General features: G+C 39.9%; 1 protein-coding gene across 2 annotated transcripts; it reads left to right on the top strand.

Annotated features, from left to right (window-relative positions):
- Window positions 1-3,355: 3,355 nt before the first annotated feature.
- ddx28 (DEAD (Asp-Glu-Ala-Asp) box polypeptide 28) lies at window positions 3,356-10,896 on the top strand. 2 transcript variants are annotated; one of them, XR_009821688.1, is made up of 3 exons: window positions 3,356-5,213; window positions 5,533-5,616; window positions 10,556-10,896. XR_009821688.1 is itself a non-coding variant. In XM_062025067.1 (2 exons), the coding sequence occupies exon 1, from the start codon at window positions 3,558-3,560 to the stop codon at window positions 5,208-5,210; it is 1,653 nt and encodes a 550-aa protein (XP_061881051.1). In that variant the 5' UTR covers window positions 3,356-3,557; the 3' UTR covers window positions 5,211-5,213; window positions 5,533-7,216. The 2 variants fall into 2 exon arrangements, 1 of the variants encoding a protein (XP_061881051.1); XM_062025067.1 differs by lacking the exon at window positions 10,556-10,896 and having other exon boundaries at window positions 5,533-7,216.
- The last annotated feature ends 15,099 nt before the right edge of the window (window positions 10,897-25,995 follow it).

Raw genomic sequence — 25,995 nt, 5'->3', positions numbered from 1 at the left:
AAATCATGTTTTGTGTGTTTTGGTACTATTTGAAGCCTTATAATGAATACATTGCCATTGCAACTGTCATTGAAGAAGTAAGGCCAGATCAGGTGCCGCCCCCTAGTGGTTAGTTGGTAACACTGAGCATTGAAAAGAAAGTTCAAGGCCCAGCAGCAGGCAGAAAAATGCATTTCTTTTAGCACCAAAGATGAATAAAGTATTTGCTAGCTAGAGTCCAGAGGTATCAAAGCAACCCCAGCATGCATGTTGTAAATCAATCACTAGCGCTGGTTCATTTAGCACCATGGTGTTCATCACAAGCTGCTGCACAATCAATTCTACAGCCAAGCAGAGCAGAAAATACAAGAGGGAAACTGTTGAACAAAATATGTGGCTAAAAAAACTACAAAAGACTGAAAAGCCACCCTGCTTTAGACCCCGTTTCTTTGGATACAAAAAGGAGATTAGTCACCTGTTATTACTTTAAATGCCTGGTGGCACACAGCATGTAGCAGCACTGGATTATCCTCCAAGGAATCTTAGGACAGGCACATAATGACTAGCTTTGAACCTTTAATTAGTCACATACGGACGTCACATTTAGCACACATGAATTAAAAATTAATTAGAGGACCAACGTACCTAAGAAAGTAGACTTGATAGTTGTACACTGACTACTCCGATGTGCATCATTGTCTATTGAGGGGTTGTACGGTAATACAAATGCTTGTTACTGTGATCCCCAAAATAAAATGAATTGATTAGAACACTGCACATGTATCCTTTAATAATGAATATAATATAAAATAAACTTGTAATGTGCTCTAAAAATAATATAAATGTTGAATATTGGGACGGCGTGGCGAAGTTGGTAGAGTGGCCGTGCCAGCAATCGGAGGGTTGCTGGTTACTGGGGTTCAATCCCCACCTTCTACCATCCTAGTCACGTCCGTTGTGTCCTTGGGCAAGACACTTCACCCTTGCTCCTGATGGCTGCTGGTTAGCGCCTTGCATGGCAGCTCCCGCCATCAGTGTGTGAATGTGTGTGTGAATGGATGAATGTGGAAATACTGTCAAAGCGCTTTGAGTACCTTGAAGGTAGAAAAGCGCTATACAAGTATAACCCATTTATTTATTTATTTATAATATTGGGTATTGTATTGAAGCTTTTTTAAAGTTGAATGGCTAATATCAATAAGTTATTACTTTTTTTTTTTTAATCTAGAGATCAATTATGACGCGTTCAATTAAGTTAACATTTTCAATCAATCCGTAATTATAATCACATTTTCAGACAAGTATGTATATTTGGTCTAAATGTGCATGTTTTTTTGTGTTTTGTTAGTGAGATTTATTATTTTTTGCCAACACCTTCCTTTCTTTCACACAGGAAGTAAACTTAATTTAAACATGTCAAAGTTATGGTGTGACTAAATCAGGGGTCGGGAACCTTTTTGGCTGAGAGAGCCATGAAAGCCAAATATTTTAAAATGTATTTCCGTGAGAGCCATATAATATTTTTTAACACTGAAAACAACTAATTGCGTGCATTTTTAAGTCAGACCAACATTTTTAGAATATAATAAGTCTCTTATTCTTTTTAATAACATTGTTATTCTGAAGCTAACCAATAATAAATAAAATACTTCTTACCATTAATTCGACTTCTTGAACAGGTGCGATAGAAAACAGATGGATGGATTAAAATGTATGAGAATGGTTATAATTTGAATGTTATTTTTAACACTGATTACCAGCGGACTTATTAATGACTTATCGTGTTAAGCAATGTCAGCTAAGATTTATCTGAGAGCCAGATGCAGTCATCAAAAGAGCCACATCTGGCTCTAGAGCCATAGGTTCCCTACCCCTGGACTAAATGATCAATAAAAGATACAGAGAAGGGTCAGGATTAAATGTAAAACCAAATTATGTCTGAAACACATAAATCATACTTATATTTTAGAGCAAAGGTGTCCAGAGTGCGGCCCGGGAGCTATTATTATGCCCGCAGACCGAGTTTTGTTGGCCCGCAGCATGTTGTTGGAAAAAAAACAACAGTAAAAATGTAGGACAAAAGAGCAAAAAATTGGAATGGAATGAAAAAAAGATTACATTTTCAAACTAATAACTGATAATAATATATTTACCTAATATATAACACAAAGTTTTGTCATTAAACAGACATAATATCTGTTTTCAGCATTTTTTTTTTAAATAAAGAATATCAAAATTGCTTACTCATACTTTGACTTTTCAGTACGCGGCCCTTGGTGGAAAAAGTTTCGACACCCTGAACTAAAATATTAGAAATTCTCAAAATAAAAATAAAATTAAAACATAAGCAAAGTAAAGTTAGTTAGTTTATTTAAAAAAAACAAAAAACTTATGAATCAATTAGTTTGAAAAAATGACAACAACTATAACATACAGTGTTAAATGCATAACTGCACAATAATATTTTCGTACAGGCAGAAATTTTGACACAGTAGTTCATGTGGTTACACAATCGTAATATTGTTGTTACTGTTATATTCTCAAAGGGGAAAAAACAACAGTAAAATAAAAAATAAAAACTACAAATAAAAATAAAAATAAAATTGTATATATATATATATATACAAGTCTGAATGTAATGACAAAAATCTGATAAGTCCTAATCAATAATACTTAGTCACCTGTAACACATACCTGACACACAGTTTTGTCTTTCAATATATATAATATACGTTTTCAGCTTTTTATTTTAAATAAAAAATATCAAACTGGCCCAGCATACTTTGACCTTTCAAATGTGACCCTTAGTGGAAAAAAGTTTAGACACCCCGTTTTAGAGTAACCTTTTCAAACACAAACCGGTTTTATTGGCCTATAATTACTTTTAATTGCTCTTAATTGCGGTCAAAAAGATAATCATTTTACCAATTAAACAATTTGCATTTTTGATTTTTATAGGCAAGTCAGGCCAAAGCACTTTATTAATTACTATCTATAATGTACGAGGTTGTATCAGTACTATAAGTATTTCAAACAATACCCATTTGTATAATCGATGCAGATTATAAATGATTTACAATTACAATCTACACATGTTATGTGTGTTAATTGTATACCGTATATGTTCTTATGTGCTATTTAAAAATACCGTGTTTGTCTTGTTCACGTTTTTTTTTGTTTTTTGTTTTTTTAAATAAACCTTTATTTATAAACTGCAACATTTACAAACAATCGAGAAATAATAATAATCAAAATAAGTACAAAACAGTACAAAAACAGTAAACCCAATAAAGTAACTAAAATAGAATGCAATATATATATATATATATATGTCTTGTTCACGTTTGAGGCCATGTAAATATAAACATGACATCATCAGTGCGTTTACGTCATCAACACTCGCCAAGTTCCGCATGGAGTTCGGGTCTGCCATTCTGATGACTTTTTGATACGTTTACTTTTTCGATTAACTTTTGAATACTCATTAGTTGATTACTCGACTTGTTTGGGTGGCAGTTTAATGTTTTACCTGCCGTTTTGTCGCTAACTTGTAGCCGCTGACTGGCTAACTAACCACAATGTGGTCGACGAAGGTCGGCTGTCCGGCGTTACCTTGGTCCAGAGTTAGCAGAGCTTTAGCCGGACATGTTTATTTCTCTGTCTCCTCCGCTCGTCTCGGTCCAACTTCAGCCTCCACGGAAGAGCTTCCTATCATCCGTGTTCCACGTTCAATGCAGACGCACGTTGAGAACCCGAAGCAGACGCGGTCCAAGACCAATGTGAACACCGTCAAAGCTGGTAAGCTCCTCATTCAGGCCAAGAACGCCAGCTTGAATCAGTCTGTTGGATACACCCACGGCAAGTTTGAGCTACCTCCACTGTGCTCCAAAGGATGGAAGCACAGCAAGTCTTACGGGGATTATTTTGCCATAAACAACATCAAATCTGTTGCACCTTTTGTTTCTGGAAGCCACAAAGAGGACGCTGAAAAGCCTGCCAAGACTTTCCATAAACTGCACATCTCCAAGGAGTTGGTGGAGACTTTGGAGAACCTGAACATCATTCACCCCACCAGCGTGCAGCTGCAGACCATCCCCAAGGTGATGAGAGGTCACAACATCCTGTGTGCGGCCGAGACGGGAAGTGGGAAAACGTTGACTTATTTGCTGCCGATTGTCCACAAGTTACAGCATGGAGGAGAGGGATCTTCAAAAATCCGCGCTTTAATTCTGGTGCCCTCCAGGGAGCTTACTGAGCAGGTGGCGGCCGTGTCCAGAAGCCTGTGCAACCCCTTGGGCTTCGTGACAAGGACTGTGGGTGGCGGGCGAGGTGTAGGGCACATCAAGAGCGTCCTCAAGCAAAGCGTTCCGCATATTTTAGTGGCGACGCCGGGGGCTCTGGTCAAGGCCTTGAGGAGACGCTACCTGGACTTGAGTGAGCTGAACTTCTTGGTGGTGGATGAAGCCGACACCATGTTCGACCCAAGCTTTGCCGAGATGCTGGAGGACATTTTGCTCAGCGCCGATATTGCGAGACATCTGAGGGACGTTCAAGGCCCCGCCCACAAGGCGCAGCTGCTGGTTGTGGGCGCCACCTTCCCCGGTGGGGTCGGGGACGTCCTCAGCAGGGTGACCGACCTGGGCAACATGACGGTCATCAAGAGCAGCATGCTTCACTTCCTGATGCCGCACGTGAAGCAGACTTTCATCAAGGTGAAAAGTGTCGATAAGATCCTGGAGCTCAACCATTACCTGAAACTCCTCCAGCAGGAACACGAAGGTGGCGCTGTTCTGGTGTTCTGCAACAAGTCGTCCACTGTCAACTGGCTGGGGTACTCTCTGGAGGAGATGGGGGTGAATCACGCCCGCCTCCAGGGGGAGATGCCGGCCTCCTTCCGCGCGGGCATCTTCCATAACTTTCAGAAGGGGACCGTGGACGTTCTCCTGTGCACCGACATCGCCTCACGAGGCCTGGACACGACTCGGGTGCGCTTGGTGGTGAATTACGACTTCCCCGAGTCGCACACGGACTACATCCACAGGGCCGGGCGGGTCGGGAGGGCCGGGGGGTTGGAAGGCGGAAAGGTGCTCAGCTTCGTCTCGCATCCCTGGGAGGTGGAGCTGGTGCAGAAGATCGAGATGGCAGCGCGTAAGAAGACTAGTTTGCCTGGTATGGAGTCTCAAATACGGGAGCCAAAGCTGGAAAATGTAGAGGTGGAACAACAAATATGAAAGGTGGAGAAGGCCATTAAAATACTGATGATAATCTGTATTAAGATGTTTTATGTTCACCATTAAGAAGAACTTCAATCCTTTTATATTGAATTCATTTGTGTCTGTCAGAATCCCCCACCCTCAAAGTTAATGTTTATTTTTTATCTGTCCGTGTCAAAATAGTTCTTCACTAACTAAACATTATGCTATGACCCCATTGCCTCTCACGCATCCTTTCCCCAGACACTTATATTTCATCTTTTGGCCAATCTGCGTCATTTTCGTCAATGGATTTTGATGAAAACATTGTCTAATCAAAACTTGTTTGTTTCTTGTGCAGACAAAAGCAATAACAGCGACGTCCTGCCGCATACTGTAGCTCAGACCTACTTCCTGTCCCTGTCTACGGCGCTAAGCTTTCTGGGTAATGTAATGTATAAACAAACACTCATGCATTTTAGGGCTGTGAATCTTTGGGCACCACAAGATTTGTTTCGATTCATGGGGGTAACGACTCGATTCAAAACGATTCTCGATTCAAAATCAATACTTATAGTTAATAACATTGGGTGCCAGTTCTATGTTTAACTACATTCCTCCATTAAATAGATTAACAGCTCTGATAAATTTCTATATTACTTAAAATAAAACTTGATTTGTTTGATAAAATTATACCCATTTACTTAAGTGACTTGACAGGACCGATTTTGAGGGACTTTTTTTTTTTTTTTAATCGATTTTAGTTTTTTTTTAACCGCTTAGGAATCGCGATTCATTCAGAAAAAGATTTTTATTGACACCCCTACTGTATTTATATATTTATTTAAAATTTATTTATCCATCGTTCAACAATTAAGAACATTTTCATTTGCAATGCTAACCTAGCAGAGGCAGCGTTTACATTTTGGAGGTGCTGATGTGTGATGTTAATCTCTCACTGTGTTTCATTTACCAACAAAAGTTTCCGCTATAACTCGCTCTCAATAGTTCACAAATACTCCTAAAATGTGGGGGTAATTGTGTTGGAACTTAAATGAATGTTTAAGATGGACAAACACTTTTCAAGCGTTAAACATACATGGAGAATGTCTGCAGCTTGTGGGCGACAAGAGCAGATGGCTGACAATAAGAAATATCGTTGGTGGGTTTTCTTTGTATAATTATAAATATTTATTACTATTATTAGTTATCATGAATTAAAATAGTACAGTAATTAATAATATGCTCTGAGTATGTGCTTTTACTGTCATCTAGTGTCTACTTTTGAGTGATGTATGAAACAAGTAAAACATCAATACAGTATTTGTTTTCCAATTTTTTATGAAATTCTTTGCTTTTTGAGGTTGCAGGGAACACTTAAAACATTGATACCACATTCTTAAAATCACAAGTTGAGTCATCGTTGTTGAAACAATAAAAGCCTCAAAACAAAACTTTTGCCGTGACTTTCTGGAAAAAGCTGTCGCAAATTCAGGCATTTTAGGCCACAACAATCGCAAAAAAAGGCTGAAATCCTGGAGGGACCGACTCGAGCTGTGACGGAGACGGGACAGTTAGTGGGATTGTGTATGAAAGGTACATGTGGCAGTTTACGCAGGATTTCTGTGAAAGGCATGAGTGAATGAAATGTGCAGTATGTGTGTTCGCTTCCTGGACACAACTTACTTAGTACACAGTAATGCAGTGGCGGGCCGTGCATTTCCCACATTGGCCTTCAGTGATGTCTTACTTAGTCCGACTTCAATAAATACCTCTCAAATTACAATAACTTATGTCGCCACATGACCAAGGCTTGAAAAATACTATACTGAAACACACTTGCGCACTGCTGTGCATTGAATCACCTCAATTTGTCACCAGTGTACAAAACGGGCTATTTTTTGGCACATTTAAAAATCAATAAACCCGCATCGGACGTGGTACTGTCAAAACAAAAATAATTGTAAAAAACATATTTAATGTGGAAAAATATATATGAACTCCCAATTTGTAATGGCTATTTGATGCCGTATAAGCCATTGGTACCGCTCATAGTTGGTTGATTCGAGTGGAAGTGGCAGGGAAACCATTTCACCGCCAGGACAGCTTAACTCGTTTCACAAGATCTAGTTTGTCTTTAAATATCCTTCTTGAAAATGGCCTTGCAAATATATACCTGCCACCGAATCAACATTTTGCTCTGCTTCTTTGTTGGTTAAAAAAAGTGAGTACCGCTGATTTCTCCGCTGGCCGGGTATGGCCACTTTCTGCTTTCGTAAATCCCAACTTGTGATTGGATACTTGGGAGTGACAAGTGAGTATCCAATCACAGTCACGTTCAACGTAAGGCTACTGTCAACAACTCGTGATCTGATCTGCTATCGCAACTGTCTGTTACCTGAATGTCCTCCGTTCGTTAAACTGTACAGCCGCCGCTAATGTTGGTTCAGAAGGCCTCCGGAAGAATTCATACAGCGCTGGCAACTAGCTAGCTGAATTTTGATTGGATAAAAGCTCTAACTTAAAAACAGCAACACTGGAGCCTAATACGACATGAAGAGAATGTGTTAAGTTAAAGTTAAAGTACCAATGATTGTCACACACACACACTAGGTGTGGTGTCCTCTGCATTTGACCCATCCCCTTGTTCACCTCCTGGGAGGTGAGGGGAGCAATGGGCAGCATCTGTGCCGTGCCCGGGAATAATTTTTGGTGATTTAACCCCCAATTCCAACCCTTGATGCTGAGTGCCAAGCAGGGAGGTAATGGGTCCCATTTTTATAGAGTTTGGTATGACTCAGCCGGGGTTTGAACTCACAGCCTACCGATCTCAGGGCGGACATTCTAACCACTAGGCCACTGAGTAAATAAATACTTTTCTGTATTTATGAAAAGTAAATAAAAAATCAAATGGACTTTTATTAATTTATGATCATGATTTATGTTAGGCCAGCAGAGAAGGCCCTGCTGGCCCTGAAGGCCCACCACTGCAATAATGGTATCCACTTCAAGCGTAGTGTCACAAAATTACATCTATGTGTTTGGTTGGCGTCACAATAATGAATACAGTAACATCAAATACCATCAAAACTGTAAAATATCTTGTTTTTTATGCAGCTTTTGCTTTGTGTAAGTGTACCTCATTTTTTTGTCAACTCTCATGAATGCATGCTACGTCAATTGTTTATTTTTAGTCCACCTTTAATCAGCTATATCTATATAATCTGAAATTGAATTAGATTAGTCTTTTTTTCTAACATTGTGGAAGAACCTTAACTGCACTGCTTGGGTTTAGCCACTTGGTGGCGACATGTATCTAAGTACTGTTATGACTGCAAGGGGACACATAATTGATTAAAAAAACGATGCACATTTATGACGTGGCCCTGTATAAAATTGGGTCCTAAATTAACTCAGCATCATTTTATTCTTTGACACCCCCACCCCATTACGTAATATATTTCCACACTTTTATTTATGTGAAACCATTTTTATACTTTTCAATCAAACTTGGAATTTTGCGATTTTTATATTTTACACATAAAAATAAATACAACTGCAAAATATAACGAATTAAGGAAGACATGTTACTTTTAGACTGTAAATCAACATATGTTTGTCTCAAGGTGCCACACATTAGAAAAATATGCAATGATTTACTTTAAAAATATTTGGCTTAATGCAGACACACTCAGAGCTTTTGTCTACATCATGCTATTAAACTAAATATATATTCGATACAATATATATAATGAGTCATAAAATATAATAATAATGCAAGTAACCATTTAAAATGATATACAATTTTTTCTCATTACTGCAGAAATGTTTACTATTGCATTGTAATTGGAAAGGAAATACCTTAAATAAAGATTGAACATCTTAAAGTGCCCTGCTCTTGTCTCCGTCCAGACAAAGATTGTTAACAACTGAAAAGAGGGGTCATTGTGTTCAGTTAATCCCACTGTTAAATGACCACGCTCTGGTGCTGAGAGCGATGCACAAAGTAAGACATCTTTCTCCCTGTTTGAAGCCAGAGACGAACAAACGCGAGGCTCAACAATTCTGAATGGCCAACATGTCTGTCACTCAAATGCCGGGGACAGCCGGAAAAAAAAACAACCTTCATCCTCTTGCAGTTATTTACCGATTAATCGTGCAGCCCGAAATTGATGCATGTTTTGTACTACAGCAAATTCATGGGGATTAAACTTTTTTCTTTTTCGTGCAAAATAAAACCTAATTAAAACATTAATTTTGACCAAACAGAATTGACACCTCTCTGACCGGGGTTCCAACCCTTTGGACTGCTTACATGACCAGCACTAAAGCTCATATCTGGAGAGACATGCAATGATATCCTTATCAGTGACGGAGCAGGAAGTGGCGAGGTATGAAGTGCCTTATCATTCATCGTTTGACATTTGAATCGCCTTCTTCTCGTGAAATTGATCGCGCAAATTGCGTCGACTGTTGCTGCATTGTCAACTATTGGAGGAAGTACAACATTGGTATGCGCGTACAAAACATAAAACTTTTTTGGATTAACCAAAGAAATCCAACAAATCACCAATATGATTCAGTTTAAGAGACTGTTCAAACTACAAGTGTTCACATAGTACAAAGAACAATAATTATGATGAACATCTTGAAGGGACAAGCTGTATAAAAAGGATGGATGGATCTTAAACCCATCCATCCATTTTCTACCGCTTGTCTTTTTCGGGGTCGCGGGGGGTTCTTGAGCCTATCTCAGCTGCACAAACCTTTTTTAAAAAATATTTTATTTAATATTTGTTTACCTACGATGGTATAAGTTTACAAGTTTCAAATTTATTCACAATACCATAGAACAATTACAATAGTAGTGAATATCATTTAAGGATGGTATATTATTTATTTATCCACTGTTCTGTTACAGAGAACAAGGAAATGGGATAAAATTGCTATGATACGAAAAGGGGTAGGATTAAATAAGCTCTGCTTCTTCCTACTCCTTTTCGGACGTGCTGTAATAAAACAACTGGAAATATGTGATGCATTACTTTGCATCGTATGCATGTTCGAAATAAACTGGAACTGAACTGAACTGAATTGTTGTGCATAACAGTGTCATCCGGAAGCTTCTATGCATGCACTGCACAATCACTCCACACCACACTAATTATACACATCTGTCTGGTTGAGATGCACACATGTTCAAACGTGACACATTGCCTGCTGATGTGGTAAATCTGCAGGTATCTTTTCCTTCCTCTTGGCCTGAGGGTGCTTGTTGAAAGGAAAGCGTGTTAATGTGCCAGCATGGAAAGAAACCCTTCCTGTGCCACTTATGTTGTATGGAATGTTGTAATGCAGATTATTTTATATTTTTTTATATTTAGGGATTACAGACAGCTGACGAGAATAAATCTAAATCTCCTCCCAGAGACATCCTGCTGCCACAGTATGCACTTCAGTTTTGGGGAAAGACTGTTTGGAGGAAGTGTGGAGATTATTGCAGCAGACAGATGTGTCAACATGGAGCTTCCAACGGAATGTTTTGAATTTTGCTGGGATTCTCAGGCTGGTCTCGAGTCTCAGAACTGACCCTAAATGAAATATAAAAAACTAAACATGTAGGGACTTCATGTTTAAACTATCAGAGACTAACAAAGGGCGTCTCGCTATTAACCAGGATGCAGTGTATTGTGGGTAAGTGTTGATCCAAATTGGTTGGAGTTTTATGCAAGTAAACCATGAATAAAAACACAAAAGAACATTCATGATGTTTGATTATGTGTCATTTTAAAATATTACATTTTCCATTAGTAGGCTAGTAGATAAAGGAAATACTTGATTTCACGAAACAAAGTTTTTTATTTGGTAAATGATCCTAACCCTATTATTTTGTGGGATAATCACACATCTATAACTGTAATCAGACGGCTTAGATCAGTGGTTCCTGAACTTTTTTCCCCAAGTACCACCTCAGCAAAAGACTTGGCTCTCCAAGTGTCACCATAATGACCAATATTGAAATACAGTTGTGTAGTAGGCATAAGTATTCATTAAAAAACAAAGCATTTTTTAAAATTTAACAGAAGGAGCTGAGCCGGATGGCAAAGCTCTCGATTTACCAGTCGATCTACTTTCCCATCCTGACCTATGGTCATGAGCTTTGGGTCATGACCGAAAGGACAAGATCACGGGTACAAGCGGCCGAAATGAGTTTCCTCTGCCGGGTGGCGGGCCTCTCCCTTAGAGATAGGGTGAGAAGATCGGTCATCCGGGAGGAGCTCAAAGTAAAGCCGCTGCTCCTCCACATCGAGAGGAGCCAGATGAGGTGGTTCGGGCATCTGGTCAGGATGCCACCCAAACGCCTCCCTAGAGAGGTGTTTAGGGCACGTCCGACCGGTAGGAGGCCACGGGAAAGACCCAGGACACGTTGGGAAGACTATCTCTCCCGGCTGGCCTGGGAACGCCTTGGGATCCCCCGGGAGGAGCTGGACGAAGTGGCTGGGTAGAGGGAAGTCTGGGCTTCCCTGCTTAGGCTGCTGCCCCCGCGACCCGACCTCGGATAAGCGGAAGAAGATGGATGGAAGTATGTTTAATACTTTGTAGTGGATTGTCCGAAGCTTAAGCAGGCAACAAAAGTAGTTTAGTACAACACATTTATTTACCCATTATCAGAAGTGCAGGTTGAATTGAGTTGGCCGTGCAGACAGACCACATGTACTCCGGAGCAAACAAGACACACACAAGCCAAAATCTCTCCCTAGTCCCGGTCTTCTGCCACTTTTTATATGTCTCTTGTGCGTCACTGTTTTTTATCTTGTGCGTCACTGTTTTTATCTCGTGCGTCATGATTGTTTTGTTTTGGTTTGTCTGTTCCAAAACAACCTCGTATCTCTTAGTCATATTTGGAAAATCTAAACATTCTGTAGACAGGTTGGCATAACTCCATATTCACCTTTGTCCCACAACTGGTCCATTCAATGGCACAAAATAGAAGAGAATTGAAAATGAGCGGACATTCTTAATAGACAAGAAATATAGGTCAAAAGGTCAGAAATTCTACGACATACCCTCCTTCCAGGGTCCTAAGACCCTGGACCAAAACAATTTCTGATGTAGACCACTAACTTAAATCTCTACCACAGATAGAGGCAAAAACCTCAATGTTTTTATACGAGGCAAAAATTCCGTCTATGACCCTCCTTCAGAGCGATCGCTGTTACCAGCCTGCAGTAAAACCATCTCACAGAACACAATTAGTGGCCTACCCTTTGATTTAGTAAAGGAATAACAAATACTTTGATCATGAACATCATTGAACATAAATAGATGAATGTGTATAGACTTATGACTGTAAGACATTTGCAAAAATATTTTTTCCGGCATTTGCAATGAATGTAGTTACCAATATTGTTAATTACCAATTGATTTTGAACACACAACTGAATTTCGTATGAGTCCATGTTCGATTAGTGCTCGTATAGATGGCTCGGTGGTGCCTCAGGCTGGTGGCCTGCCGACACCTCGTTGGGCTTTTGGCTGCCTTGGTGAAGAAAAAGATCCACTCAAACAGTCTGTCTCTGTCTCTTCTTGGGGTGTGGTTCAGTCCATTGGGCAGACTGTTTAATGGCATGTCCATGCTGGCCGAAATTGGGGAAAAGCTGAGAAAAAGTATGGGGCGTTGGGGCTTTGGTCCAGGCCCTTGGCTTGCTTCAAGGCCTCCTTGCCGCTTCGGCACTCCTGACACCTCCATCCACAGCTGCTGGAGTCCCGACGGACACATATTGGCTGGCAACCTTAGTCGTTCTCGTCATCGCTGGCAAGGTGTTGTCTCTCCTCTCGGTTCCTTCCAGTCAGGTATCGGGTGTTGGTCCTGGATTGGCTTTGACCGTGCCCCTCTTAGCGAGTGCAAGGGAATCTGGAGTGGCTGCTTTCATCCTCAAATCTGCACAGAGGAACTGGCACACAAATTCTACATTTTGCAAACATACCATTTTGGTCTCATGGTCTTTCCGCCTTCCTAGGAAGCTGCTGGTCCTGAGAAGTGCTGATCTTGTGACTGAAGACGATAACCTGTTTTCTTAAAATGGGTGGCGTTGTTTGACCTAATCTTTTTGGGGAAACCATGTCGGGATATTAGATAATTCACAAAACATTTAATTACTGAATTGGCACCCTCCTTTGAGGTTGGGGTTGCTTTCGCCAACCACTGCAATTGTCAATCTAAATCATTATGTTCCTTTATCCTTGTACCGGATTGATCATATCGATTAAATAAAACCTCAACACGCTCAAACTTGACCCAATCCAAACTCACCTCCCCCCTCTGTCCCTGAAAAAGGGACAGTGTTAGTCGTAGTAATAGTAATAGTAGTAGTAGTAGTGGTAGTAGTAGTAGTTTCAGAAACATCCAAGAAAAAGAAAAGGCAGCTGATAGTCAAGCGCAGCAAGAACAGAGGCGGAGGACAGGTCATGTTTGAGGTCACTGTTCGCTTTTGCAATAGTACTTTGATATTTTACAACACCTAGTGAATTATTGTGGCCTCAATAATTCACTATATAGTTGTATTTAATTTAGTCTATCTATGATGGGACAATGCACAGAAACATTAAGTTCAGAAACAGATATGTTCTGTACCAGATTATATCTAAATAGCTACTTTCCATCTGTAGTCCCTGGCTACCTAAATTAAAGGGATCCAAAAATCAAGCAATAAATTATGACACTAATTAATCATAATAAATATATACATTCATAATAATCAATAATTAATCAAAAAATAATCATACTGTAGCATGTAATCAAATTTAGGAAAGGCATAAAATGCCCCTTCATGGACACATTCTTAATATACAATACAACCACACCTTATTTACATCATCACACAAAGACAATCCATGCTCTTGTTCACATCTGTCATCATTCGTAACAACAACTAAGCTTTTAACAGCCATACCTCACAATTTATAACAAAAATGCTCTCATGGATAAATATACTACACATTAAGTTGATTTGTCAACATAATGCCCCTCTTAGTGACCGTGTGAGCAGCCTTGATTGCTCCAAAGCCACTTTTTAACTTCAAATTTTCTATTCCTTTTGTTATAACGGGGAGAAGGCTAATTGGTCTGTACATGTTCTGGTCTTCTTTATTTCCTGCTTTATGGATTTAATTATAGTAGCAGTTTCTCGACGTGGTAGGGAAAGTGTTTTCCGTTATTAATTTATTTATCAATTGTTGTTATACGAGCAATAATACAATCCTTATACGTTTTTAGGAAGATAGTGTCCAACCCGTATATATATCTCTAGATCGTGAGTCTGATAATGCAGCGAAGATTTTGTTTAACTTTGTTTCATTTGTTAATTCTAAAATTAGTCCATTCTGAATTATTTGCACTGATTTTGAGGGACTTTTTACTCAGGGTTTGTACAGACTGGATGAAATGTTCATTAAAATTATTACTTATGTCCAGACTGTCTGCGATAGTAGCACCATTGATATTTAATGTTATAGTGTTGTTTCTTGTTTGCTCTCTTCCCGTAAGTTTGTACATGGTTTTCCATAACTGTCTAATGTTCCCTTTTGCAGCTTTGATTAATTCTAAGTGAAAGTCAGCCTTAGACTTCCGCATAAACATTGTAACTTTGTTCCTCAAAACTTTTAAAATCATACAATCTGTATTTAGACCTGTTATAATTGCTCTTATGAGAGCTGAGTCCCGATGTCTTTATTAGAATCCAAATTGTTTTACTAATCCAAGGTATTTTTATTTTAGCACTCTTCTTTCTGGTTTTGTATTAGTGTATTTACAGATGATCTCTTTGATTTTTGTCATCCAATTGTAATTTTAGTAGGGCTGCTTTCATTTGTATCATGTAGAACAGTGTTTTTCAACCTTTTTTGGGCCAAGGCACATTTTCTCCGTTGAAATTATTTAAAACCGAAACTCAGTTGACAGTAAAAAATCGTTGTCGCAATTATTGGATATGATTTTAAAGCATAACCAAGCATGCATCACTATAGCTCTTGTCTCAAAGTAGGTGTACTGTCACCACCTGTCACATCACACCCTGACTTATTTTGAGTTTATTGCTGTTTTCCTGTGTGTAGTGTTTTACTTCTTGTCTTGCGCTCCTATTTTAGTGGCTTTTTCTCTTTTCTTTTGGTATTTTCATGTAGCAGTTTCATGTCTTCTTTAAGCGATATTTCCCACATCTACTTTGTTTTAGCAATCAAGAATATTTCAGTTGTTTTTATCTTTCTTTGTGGGGACATTGTTGATTGTCATGTCATGTTCGGATGTACATTGTGGACGCTGTCTTTGCTCCACAGTAAGTCTTTGCTGTCGTCCAGCATTCTGTTTTTGTTTACTTTGAAGCCAGTTCAGTTTTAGTTGCATTCTGCATAGCCTTCCCTAAGCTTCAATGCCTTTTCTTAGGGGCACTCACCTTTGTTTATTTTTGATTTAAGCATTAGATACCTTTTTACCTGCACACTGCCTCCCGGTGTTTCCCACATCTATAAATCAATTAGCTACCTGCTTCCACCTACTGATATGGAAGAGTTTCTTTCTACGCGTTTTATTTAACCAGTCCAGATTAACGTCCCCCATGACGTTACTTCTTTCATACTATGCTGTTTGAGGATGTCTGAAAATGAATCGAGAAAAATGTCTTTAGCTGTGGTCGGTCGGTATACTACAATTACTTTGAAATACATTTCTGAGGAAAATGTGATTTTAATTTTAACATACTCAAATTGATCTACTTTTAATGTTTTCCCTTTCATAAATCATAATTCCTCCCCCCTTCGTCACTCAATCTGTCTTTTCTGTAATCTTGTCCCCCGGGACATTAATTAGAACGAAAGGTGTTGTGGGTTTTAACCATGTCTCTGATAGACAAGGTAATCCGGATTAGAGTCTGACAGTAACTGCTGTATTTGTTCAGTATGTTTCCTGTGGTAGAAAGTTTAATAATGCGGACATGTTTGTTACTGAATACTTTCTACAGACTTCTGTCTCTCTGCGACTTTGTGTATGTAATAAGCAACTCCAATTATTTGATATGCTTAAATTTTGTTTTAGCTCAGCTGTTGTGTAGCTGCTAGCTCTTTGTAGCCTACAGCAGGAATGTCCAAATTGCAGCCAATAGCTATGTTTTTAACAGACAACCGAAATAATTGAAAATGTGGTATTAGCGTATCGGTTCAATCAGCGGCAGCTACGCCCTGTTTTATCATTTGACCTAAATTTTTGGTTTCGTAGGCAGGACAGAGGGAACAATGTGGGACAGCAATTGTCCATCTAATACCATGCTAATTTTTGTAAGGATAGTTCACATGAGCGGCCATACCTTGAGTCCCACCATATATAAGAGTCAAAAGGCTCCTATTATGAGTCGTCTAATTGGTGATCATACACTTTGGCGGTTTGGGTGGCAGGACACACGGACGCACCTCAGTCAGCCAGTGCTAGGACAGTTGGAGCAGTCCCCGTCCTCCATTCGTTCCTGGGAGGCGTCCCCAGTAGTTGTCAGCTGATGTCGTGCTGTCAGGCAACATCAGGAAGTTCCTTCTGTGCGGTATTGAATTGTCAGGGCACAGTTCGTAAGCAGGTCATTACAAGGTGTGTATAGGTTGACCACAAAGGAATGCTTCAAAGATTGTGTTGAACATTGTCCGTTGACACTTATGTCCAGCAGGGGTCTGTTTGTATCCTGCTGTTCGTCCTGCTGTGGGCGTCCTCTGTTCACACCTGTATTTTTTGTGAACATGTTCTGGCTACACTTTGGAGCTTGTCTTGTTCAGAGAAGTTGGCAGTCCCCCGGCTGCATATCCTTTCCACCCTCGCTTGACCTAGGACAACAGCGGCTACCACCCAAGTCCGTCTGTATGGTTTTACGTTTTGTTGAGGTTTTTTTTTTTCCTCCAGAATTTGGAATTCAAAACACGTACACCCATCGTTTTCATATCCTCTCGGTTGGTTCAATTTTGCATATCACGTTTTAAAATCACAGTCTTAACTGTCCCATTAAATGTTAATCAATAACCCTAATTCAAAGATTATACGTACTACTTCATGTGTATTTAAGTACCCTTTTAATTCACTTAAAGATTATCTATAAGTTAATTTAAACTATCATTTGTCTATCAGTAGGCGCGAGCAAGCTGTCATGCTTGCACTCTGACCTCCCGCTGTGCGTGATATTCTCCAAAACAAAAGAATGTTTTTATTCACGTATCTCCTTATCTTTCAGCTAAATCTTTTAATCTTTTAACTTTTAACGTCCGCACTGTGTTTATTTTTATTGTCTGCATTTTAATTTTGCTTTTATTTTCTTTCATTTCACTTTGTTGTCTGTGAAGCACTTTGAGTCTGCCCTTTGCATGAAAAACGCCACACAAACAAAGCTGCCCTGCCTTGCCTTGCCTTTCTCCGTCTGGTTATCCAACCTAGTCACAACAAACACACAAGGCCATGCTCTAAGCATTTTTCTTCAATCCTATCCCAATACTCCCATAAATTAGAAAGGTGTTTCACAATAGTTGTTAAGTAGTTATTTTAAGTAATAGATCTCAATAAATACTAAATTTGCCCTAGTGTGTGAATGTTGTCTGTTAATAAGTAATCATTGAATGATAACAAAACTAAATTTGTGGTGTTTAGTGGTGCAAAGTCAAATTGTGAAACAAAAATTAAAGTTGAATCAAGTGGAAATTGACAGAGTATATGAACTACATTCTTGAGAATAATAATTGATCATTAATATGTTGGAAGCCGCATATTGAACATATTAAAGAAAAATATCCAAATCCATTGCTATTCGGTACAAAGTAAAACACATGCTGAATAAGAAATGTCTGCATATGTTATGTCATTCATTTATTTTTCCATATGTAACATTGTTTTGAAGTTTGGGGGAATGTTTATAGAAGAAATATAGACCCAATACTTAAACTTAACAGGCTCATTTCAATAATACACAAAGCTGCTACCATGATCATACCAATCCATTTTTTGTAAAATATTTAAAATCTCAGGTACCCCCCTCCTTTGAGAACTACTGATTTAGACTATAAAAATCCTTTGTCCCACACATCATTAGACTGTACAACTCTTCTTTGGGGGGGCTAGGATGACAGGGAATGCAAAACAATAACAGTACAATACTTTTTCATAACACGGTCGCTAATGCCTAGTTTCTTTTGTTATATTCTTATTTTACTGTTCTCTTTTTATTTTCCTTGTAATATTTTTCTATTTTGTTTCCATTTATACCCTTATTAGTTACTGTTTACTTTTTACTTCTTCTTCCTGAGGGAACTTCTCCTGAAGGAATCAATAACGTGTTATCTGTCTATCTATCTATCTATTGTTAACCCGAGCACAATTCATGATGTCATGCTCATCTTGCAGACAGTTATTTACATTTAGTTTTATTCTTTACATGTAATTCTACATGCACCTTCATTTATCACTTTGAAATTTTGCTTTCTTTTGTTATTAATTTTAATTTTTGTTTTGCTGTTAACTTACGTTCTCATTCTTTGTCTGTCTTCTGATTAGAATTTGTTTAACGCTTCTCTACATTTTGTTTTGACTAAGGCGCTGAGTGTTGGCGACTCTTATCTGTACTTCTTCAGACTACATGTTTCACAGTTTGCACAGATGTTTTTTTAGAAGTTTTAGAATATAAATTAAAATTTTACTTCATCGTGATTATTCTTGAAATAATTAAAATGTCAATATAATTAAATAATCATTTTACCTTTATTACATTTAATTCAATTTTATTTAATGTGTTTGCTATATCATTATTAATTCAAAGCTACAATGTGTTCTAATCTATGATGTGCGTGCGTGTGTGTTTGTCTCAACTTCCACACAGGAACTGGATGGATCAGATAAGCAACAGGGCTGTTCAATACAGTATATTACACACATAATTAATGACTAATGAATTTAACAATGCTTCAATGTCCCAGTCCAAATGTATGTATTGATATTTAAATGTTTATTTATTCATATACAGTCTATTTTATTTTTCCTATTATCAAAACCAACCTGTCAGCACTCTCCTCAGACTGAGTACAGCTGTCCACTATATATATATATAGTTTTTTATTTATTTATTTATTTATTCTTTAAACCTAGCTCAATGCTAAACTAATCAAATGCTATGCTAACTCAATGCTAACCTAGCTCAATGCTAACCTAGCTCAATGCTAACCTAGCTCAATGCTAACCTAGCTGTGTCACACCTCTTCGAACCACGTTTCGTGCAGCTGTCACTCACACAGCCTCATCACAATGACACACTCTTATCTCAAAATGTCTTCCATACACGCACACACACACAGACAATTCGCCAGAGAGCGAGAGCCTCAGAGGGGCCTTTTTCCGTACTCAAAATCTCAGTGCCTTCTTACAACTATAATATCGCACAGTCTCAATCACCAGCACAGTTAAAAATAATGCAACAGTCAACTATTTTTCTCATCCAGAAGCACAGCTGTATCATATCAGAACCTTAATAATAAGAAACAACATTTATCATTCACTCTTAGATGGACAAATAGCCAAGGGGGGGAGGGAATTCTGGACTTCCCTGCTTAGGCTGCTGCCCCCGCGATCCAGACTCCGAGAGCGGAATAAGATAATTAAATGGATAGATCATTCACTCATATGTTTTCTGTACATAAACTTTGTCTACTTTCTCACAAGCACACACATTTTAGACAATTTCCCAACTTTTACAGATAGCGGGGCTGTGAGAAAAAGCGTGTCTCCACGACAATACATCGGCGAAGCACCTTGGTTTTGGAGCTAACGTGTTAGCATCGTGCTTGACTGCACATCGAGGCAAAGTGAACATGCCCCTGACTGGAAGGATAGACAGAAAGTCAATAATACTACTATTACTTCTACTATCAGGAGACACTGAACTCAACCCTGGACCTGTAACAACACGGTTAATGTTGTCCCGACTGGCGAAGACTAGCAATGCTACTGCTAGCGTCGCCATCGAAGCTAACTCAGCTACCGGCTCATCTCAGCTCAAGCTCACCTGTGCTCCAGCGGTCGGCGGCTCGGCGGAGGACTTCGCCCCGTTCATCGACACGGTCGGAGGCTCGGCGGCGGCGTTGGAGGACGACCCAGTCATCAGAGAAGGCAGCGACTCAGCGGTGGTGAACGACGCGGCGGCGGTGGACGGCGACCCAGCCATCGGTGATGGCGGGGAACTGCATGAGATGGCGGGGGTCCAGGCGGCCTCTCCCCGGTCCATGACGGTCGAGGACGCGGCATACACTGGATTTAGAGGCGCCTTTACAAAAACATTTACGTTGTTCTCTTTGTCTTCAAAAAAGCCCGCCAAAAGGAAATCCACCCCCAGCAACCCTACCTGGCATCCCCCTCTCCCCCTCTCCAACTCCGCCCCTCCCCTCCCCCCCCCTTCACCTGGAGGAAGAACAATATGCCTCTCTCTCTCTCTCCTTTCTCTTCCTTCTGTTCTTCAACTTCAACAGCAATAATAACCAACAACTTTTCTGGTCAGTACCACAACACAGCGGACTCTGATGCCCTTTTTGGTTCCAGTGGACTACACATCATCCACCTTAATGTGAACAGCCTCTCTGGAGCCAAACTCGACCAAATCAGAGAAATGTTCCTCAACACGAAGGTAAAAATCTTGTGTTTCTCTGAAACCAAATTTGATCAAAGTATTTCTGACTCAGAGATAGAAATAGAAAACTTTTCGGTTATCAGAAAGGACAGGAATAAACACAGTGGGGGCGTTTGTATGTATATTCACCAATATATTAAATACATAACTCGCACTGATCTTAACCACAATGACCTGGAATCTGTGTGGGCGGAAATCAAATTTAAAAACGCTAAGCCGGTACTAATAGGGACTGTTTATAGACCCCCTAATCAGAGTGATTTCTAAGGGGTTTTGGAAGAATGCTTGGCGGGGACAGACAACGTGGAGAAAATTAGAACTGGGGATCTGAACACAGATATTCAATGCAAAGAAGCGCCTGTCTTCAGATCCTTCAGCAAGTTTTGTAATCTGCACGGTCTTTCCCAGCTAATAGCGCTACCTACAAGGGTGTGTGATTCCACCCAATCAACCATAGATCTCATTCTCACTTCAGACCGGCCTAAAATAAAAAATAGTGGGGTCATGATCTGTGGTCTTAGCGACCACTATCTAACCTTCTGCACCCGCAAAATAGCTAAACCTAAAGCCAATGGCCACATAACAGCCCAATCCAGATCCCTCAAAAAATACGCCAATGACAATTTCAATTTAAAATTAGATGAGTGGGACTGGTCCCCTGTGCTCGCGAGCAACCTGGTCGATGTTGCTTGGGATCGCTTCAAAACGGCGTTCCTAAAGATACTAAATGACATGGCTCCCGTGAAAACAGTCAGGATCAAAGCCCGCTCGGAACCATGGATGAATCCGGACCTATTAGCTGCCATAAAAGACAGAGACAGGAAATACTCTGAATACCAAAAATGTAAAACAGAAGTAGATAAACAATCCAATAATATCAACCTCAAATTACTCCTTTCAACTCTCAAAAAGCAATGCAATAAATTAAGAAATAAGTCAACCAACCTGACTAAATCCTTTAAAAAAAATTACATTAACGACAAAATAGAGGAAAACACAAATAAGCCACGTGAGATCTGGAAAATTCTCAACAACCAGCTTCCTGGTTGCAGCCAGAAACTTAAAACAAGACTCACCAACATCAGCATCAAGGAAGGTGACTCCCTCATTACAGACAAAATGGAGGTAGCTAGCAGACTTAACATCTTTTTCACCAGCATAGCCGCAACCCTTGTCAACAAGCTGTCCCACCACTATGGTCGCTTTGGTGTAGAACACATTAAAGCCTTCTACAGAAAGCTAGGAGTATCCAACGATGATTTCAAATTAGAAATGGTCACAGCTGATGAGGTGTTTAAAAAATTGAGCGCGCTCCACCCTAACAAGGCCACCGGCCATGATAATATTCCCTCCAGATTCCTCAGGGACTCTGCCTCCATCATTGCCCCGATCATCACGCACATAATAAACCTATCAATTACACAAGGCCAAGTACCAAAAGATTTTAAGATTGCAAGAGTAACTCCCCTCTTTAAAAAAGGAAGCAAATTGGAACCTGGCAACTACCGACCTGTTTCTATTCTCAGTTCCATTTCGAAAGTAATGGAAAAAATTGTTTATGAACAGGTCGATAGTTACCTTGCCACTAATAAACTCATGTACAAATTCCAATCCGGCTTCAGAACTAACCACTCCACTGACACATGCCTTCTCTATCTGACCGACCCCATCAAACATGAGGTGGACGCGGGCAAATACTGCGGCATGGTCATGCTGGACCTTCAGAAGGCCTTTGACACCGTTAACCACGCTATACTGTTGGATAAGCTCAGAGCAATCGGATTTAACAAAAACTCATGGAGCTGGATGCAATCTTACTTGGAGGGGAGGGAGCAGGTGGTAGAGGTGAACGGCACCGTGTCCCCCCCACCCTCTCGGTGAGCTGTGGAGTCCCCCAAGGCAGTATATTGGGACCTTTACTGTTCCTAATATACATAAACGACATGTCATCTGCATGCGACTGTGAATTGTTTTTGTTTGCGGATGACTCTGCCTTGCTGGTATCCGGCAAGGACAAGTCACAGGTGGAGAAAATCCTCAGTGCTGAGCTCTGTAGAACTTGCACCTGGCTCGCTGACAACAAGCTATCCATACACTTGGGTAAATCTAAACTCCAAACATCTCAGAACAACCTAGTCAGGTTACTGCTAGACTCCACCCCAGATCCCACCTCACTCCTACCCACTTCTCTAAAGTGGGCTGGCTCAAGGTGGGGGACAGAGTTAAACAACTAGCACTGAGCTTAGTCTATAAAATCCGCTACACCTCCATGATACCGAAGTACATGTCAAACTACTTCCTTAACGTAAATGACCGCCATAACCACAACACCAGGGGGAGCTCCACTAACCACGTTAAACCCAAATTCCGAACTAACAAAGGTCTTAACTCATTCTCTTTCTATGCCACATCAATGTGGAATGCGCTCCCAACAGGTATAAAAGAAAGGGCATCTCTATCCTCCTTCAAAACCGCAATAAAAGTTCACCTCCAGGCAGATACAACCCTAAACTAACACCCTCCCCGGATTGCTAACAATCAAATGTAAACAATCAAATGCAGATACTTTTTCTTATGCCTTCTGATCTCTCTCTCTCTCTCTCTCTCTCTCTCTCTCTCTCTCTCTCTCTCTCTCTCTCTCTCTCTCTCTCTCTCTCTCTCTCTCTCTCTCTCTCTCTCTCTCTATGTCCACTACTTGATGCCCATATCCTACCCCCCCCTCCACACCCCTGATTGTAAATAATGTAAATAATTCATTGTGATTATCTTGTGTGATGACTGTATTATGATGATAGTATATATGATAGTATATATCTGTATCATGAATCAATTTAAGTGGACCCCGACTTAAACATGTTGAAAAACTTATTCGGGTGTTACCATTTAGTGGTCAATTGTACGGAATATGTACTTCACTGTGCAACCTACTAATAAAAGTCCCAATCAATCAATCAATCAGGTTGCGTGAGGGAGGGGGAATACCGAGAGGTATAATGTTTGCCTTTCAGAAGAGGGGAATAGACAATTAGAGGGGAATTAAAACAGATAAAAAAAACAGGTGCTACACAAAAGTTATTAAATTACGCATATATCTAAATGTACCAACGTAAACTGACTCACTCAATACACACACATTTCAGCATTCATCATTATACACACACATTTATAAATTACAATACCACCCCATGTCCGGACAAATATAAACAACCAATGCACGCGTGCTTTTGTGGAATCGGCCGTCTCATATCACAAAAACCAGGTTCCATCATTGCTCATACAACGGCGATTAACCCGTTTCATTGGAGCAGCACCTGCGTTATCAAACTGACCAACACGGATCACTGGCCTAAGGCGCCATAGAATCACTAGGAATCACCCAACAATCCTACAGACATCGTGTCTGGTCAGCCCCATACAGTTTCATCAAGTTTCACCAAAGTTCTACCATATGGAGCCCGAGACGCCACCTGTCTATTCTGCAGCCATTAAACAGATTTGTGACAACTTGGCTCAGTTGATCTCCTTTACCGGAGTTACTGAATCATCACCTAATATGAGGCTTTTTTACACGCTGAGTCACAAGGATTAGGGACCGCTGCAGTTTCCACATAGACAGGTGTCTCGCACTTTCATAGACTTCATAAATTTGTATGGGCCAAATGTCACACCAGTTAGCAAACCCTGCCTTAAATTTAGCTGTATCCAACTTTGGCTAATTCTGATGCACTTGCAGAAAGAAGCATCCTCTGCCAACAACGACAGAGGATGAAGAGGTTAAAAGAAATTGTTCGTCTCACATAGTCTATGCTTCAAAAACACTCCAAACCACCAAAATTCTATTAACAATCCCCTTATAGCTAAAAACAAAAAATCACAAGTTTTCAACAAACACACAGACAAATTATCACATATAAAACAACTCAATCCAACCATAATTTACCCCATTCCAGGTTGTTTTTGGAGAACCTGACTAAACCTATCTTTTATCAAAAACAGGTTCAGCAATTAGTCTTATCGATCCGGCTCTCTCCAGGCAGAAAATGTTTACACTTTAAGCAAACTGCTTACCTTGTGATGCGCGCGTGCAACACACTGTCTGCCTGACAGAGAGAGCGGGAGCGGCTGTCGACCTGTAGCTTCTGGGCCATCCTGTTCGTGACGCCAATTTGTGTAGTGGATTGGCCGAAGCTTAAGCAGGCAACAAAAGTAGTTTAGTACAACACATTTATTTACCCATTATCAGAAGTGCAGGTTGAATTGAGTTGGCCGTGCAGACAGACCACATGTACTCCGGAGCAAACAAGACACACACAAGCCAAAATCTCTCCCTAGTCCCGGTCTTCTGCCATTTTTTATATGTCTCTTGTACGTCACTGTTTTTTTTATCTCGTGCGTCACTGTTTTTATCTCGTGCGTCATGATTGTGTTGTTTTGTTTTGTCTGTTCCAAAACAACCTCGTATCTCTTAGTCATATTTGGAAAATCTAAACATTCTGTAGACAGGTTGGCATAACTCCATATTCACCTTTGTCCCACAACTGGTCCATTCAATGGCACAAAATAGAAGAGAATTGAAAATGAGCGGACATTCTTAATAGACAAGAAATATAGGTCAAAAGGTCAGAAATTGTACGACACTTTTGCCCACACAATTTGAACAGTAATAAATCTTTGACAACGTTTCGAGTCACGTCGTTACAATATTTAATTAAGTGATTCTTTGGTGTACCACCAGATAGAGTCCGCGTACCACGGCTCTGCCAAGTGGTACGTGTACCACAGTTTGAGAATCACTGTCTTTGATAAACGTATTTAAGAAGATTTAACTTAAGATATGAGGTGGCGACTTGTCCAGGATGTACCCCGCCTTCCGCCCGAGTGCGGCTGGGATAGGCTCCAGCACCCTCCGCAACCCCGAAAGGGACACGCGGTAGAAAATGGATGGATGGATATATAAACAGTATATATATATATATATATATATATATATATATATATATATATATATATATATATATATATATATATATATATATATATATATATATATATATCCATCCATCCATCCATCCATTTTTTACCGCGTGTCCTTTTCGGGGACAATGCCAAGCACCCACGTGGGATTGATGGAAAAT

The sequence above is a fragment of the Entelurus aequoreus genome, linkage group LG02 (genome assembly GCF_033978785.1).
Source record: "Entelurus aequoreus isolate RoL-2023_Sb linkage group LG02, RoL_Eaeq_v1.1, whole genome shotgun sequence".
Classification (NCBI taxonomy): Eukaryota; Metazoa; Chordata; class Actinopteri; order Syngnathiformes; family Syngnathidae; genus Entelurus; species Entelurus aequoreus.
The sequence above is the reverse complement of the archived record's forward strand: the minus strand, read 5'-3'. Positions and strand labels throughout refer to the sequence as shown.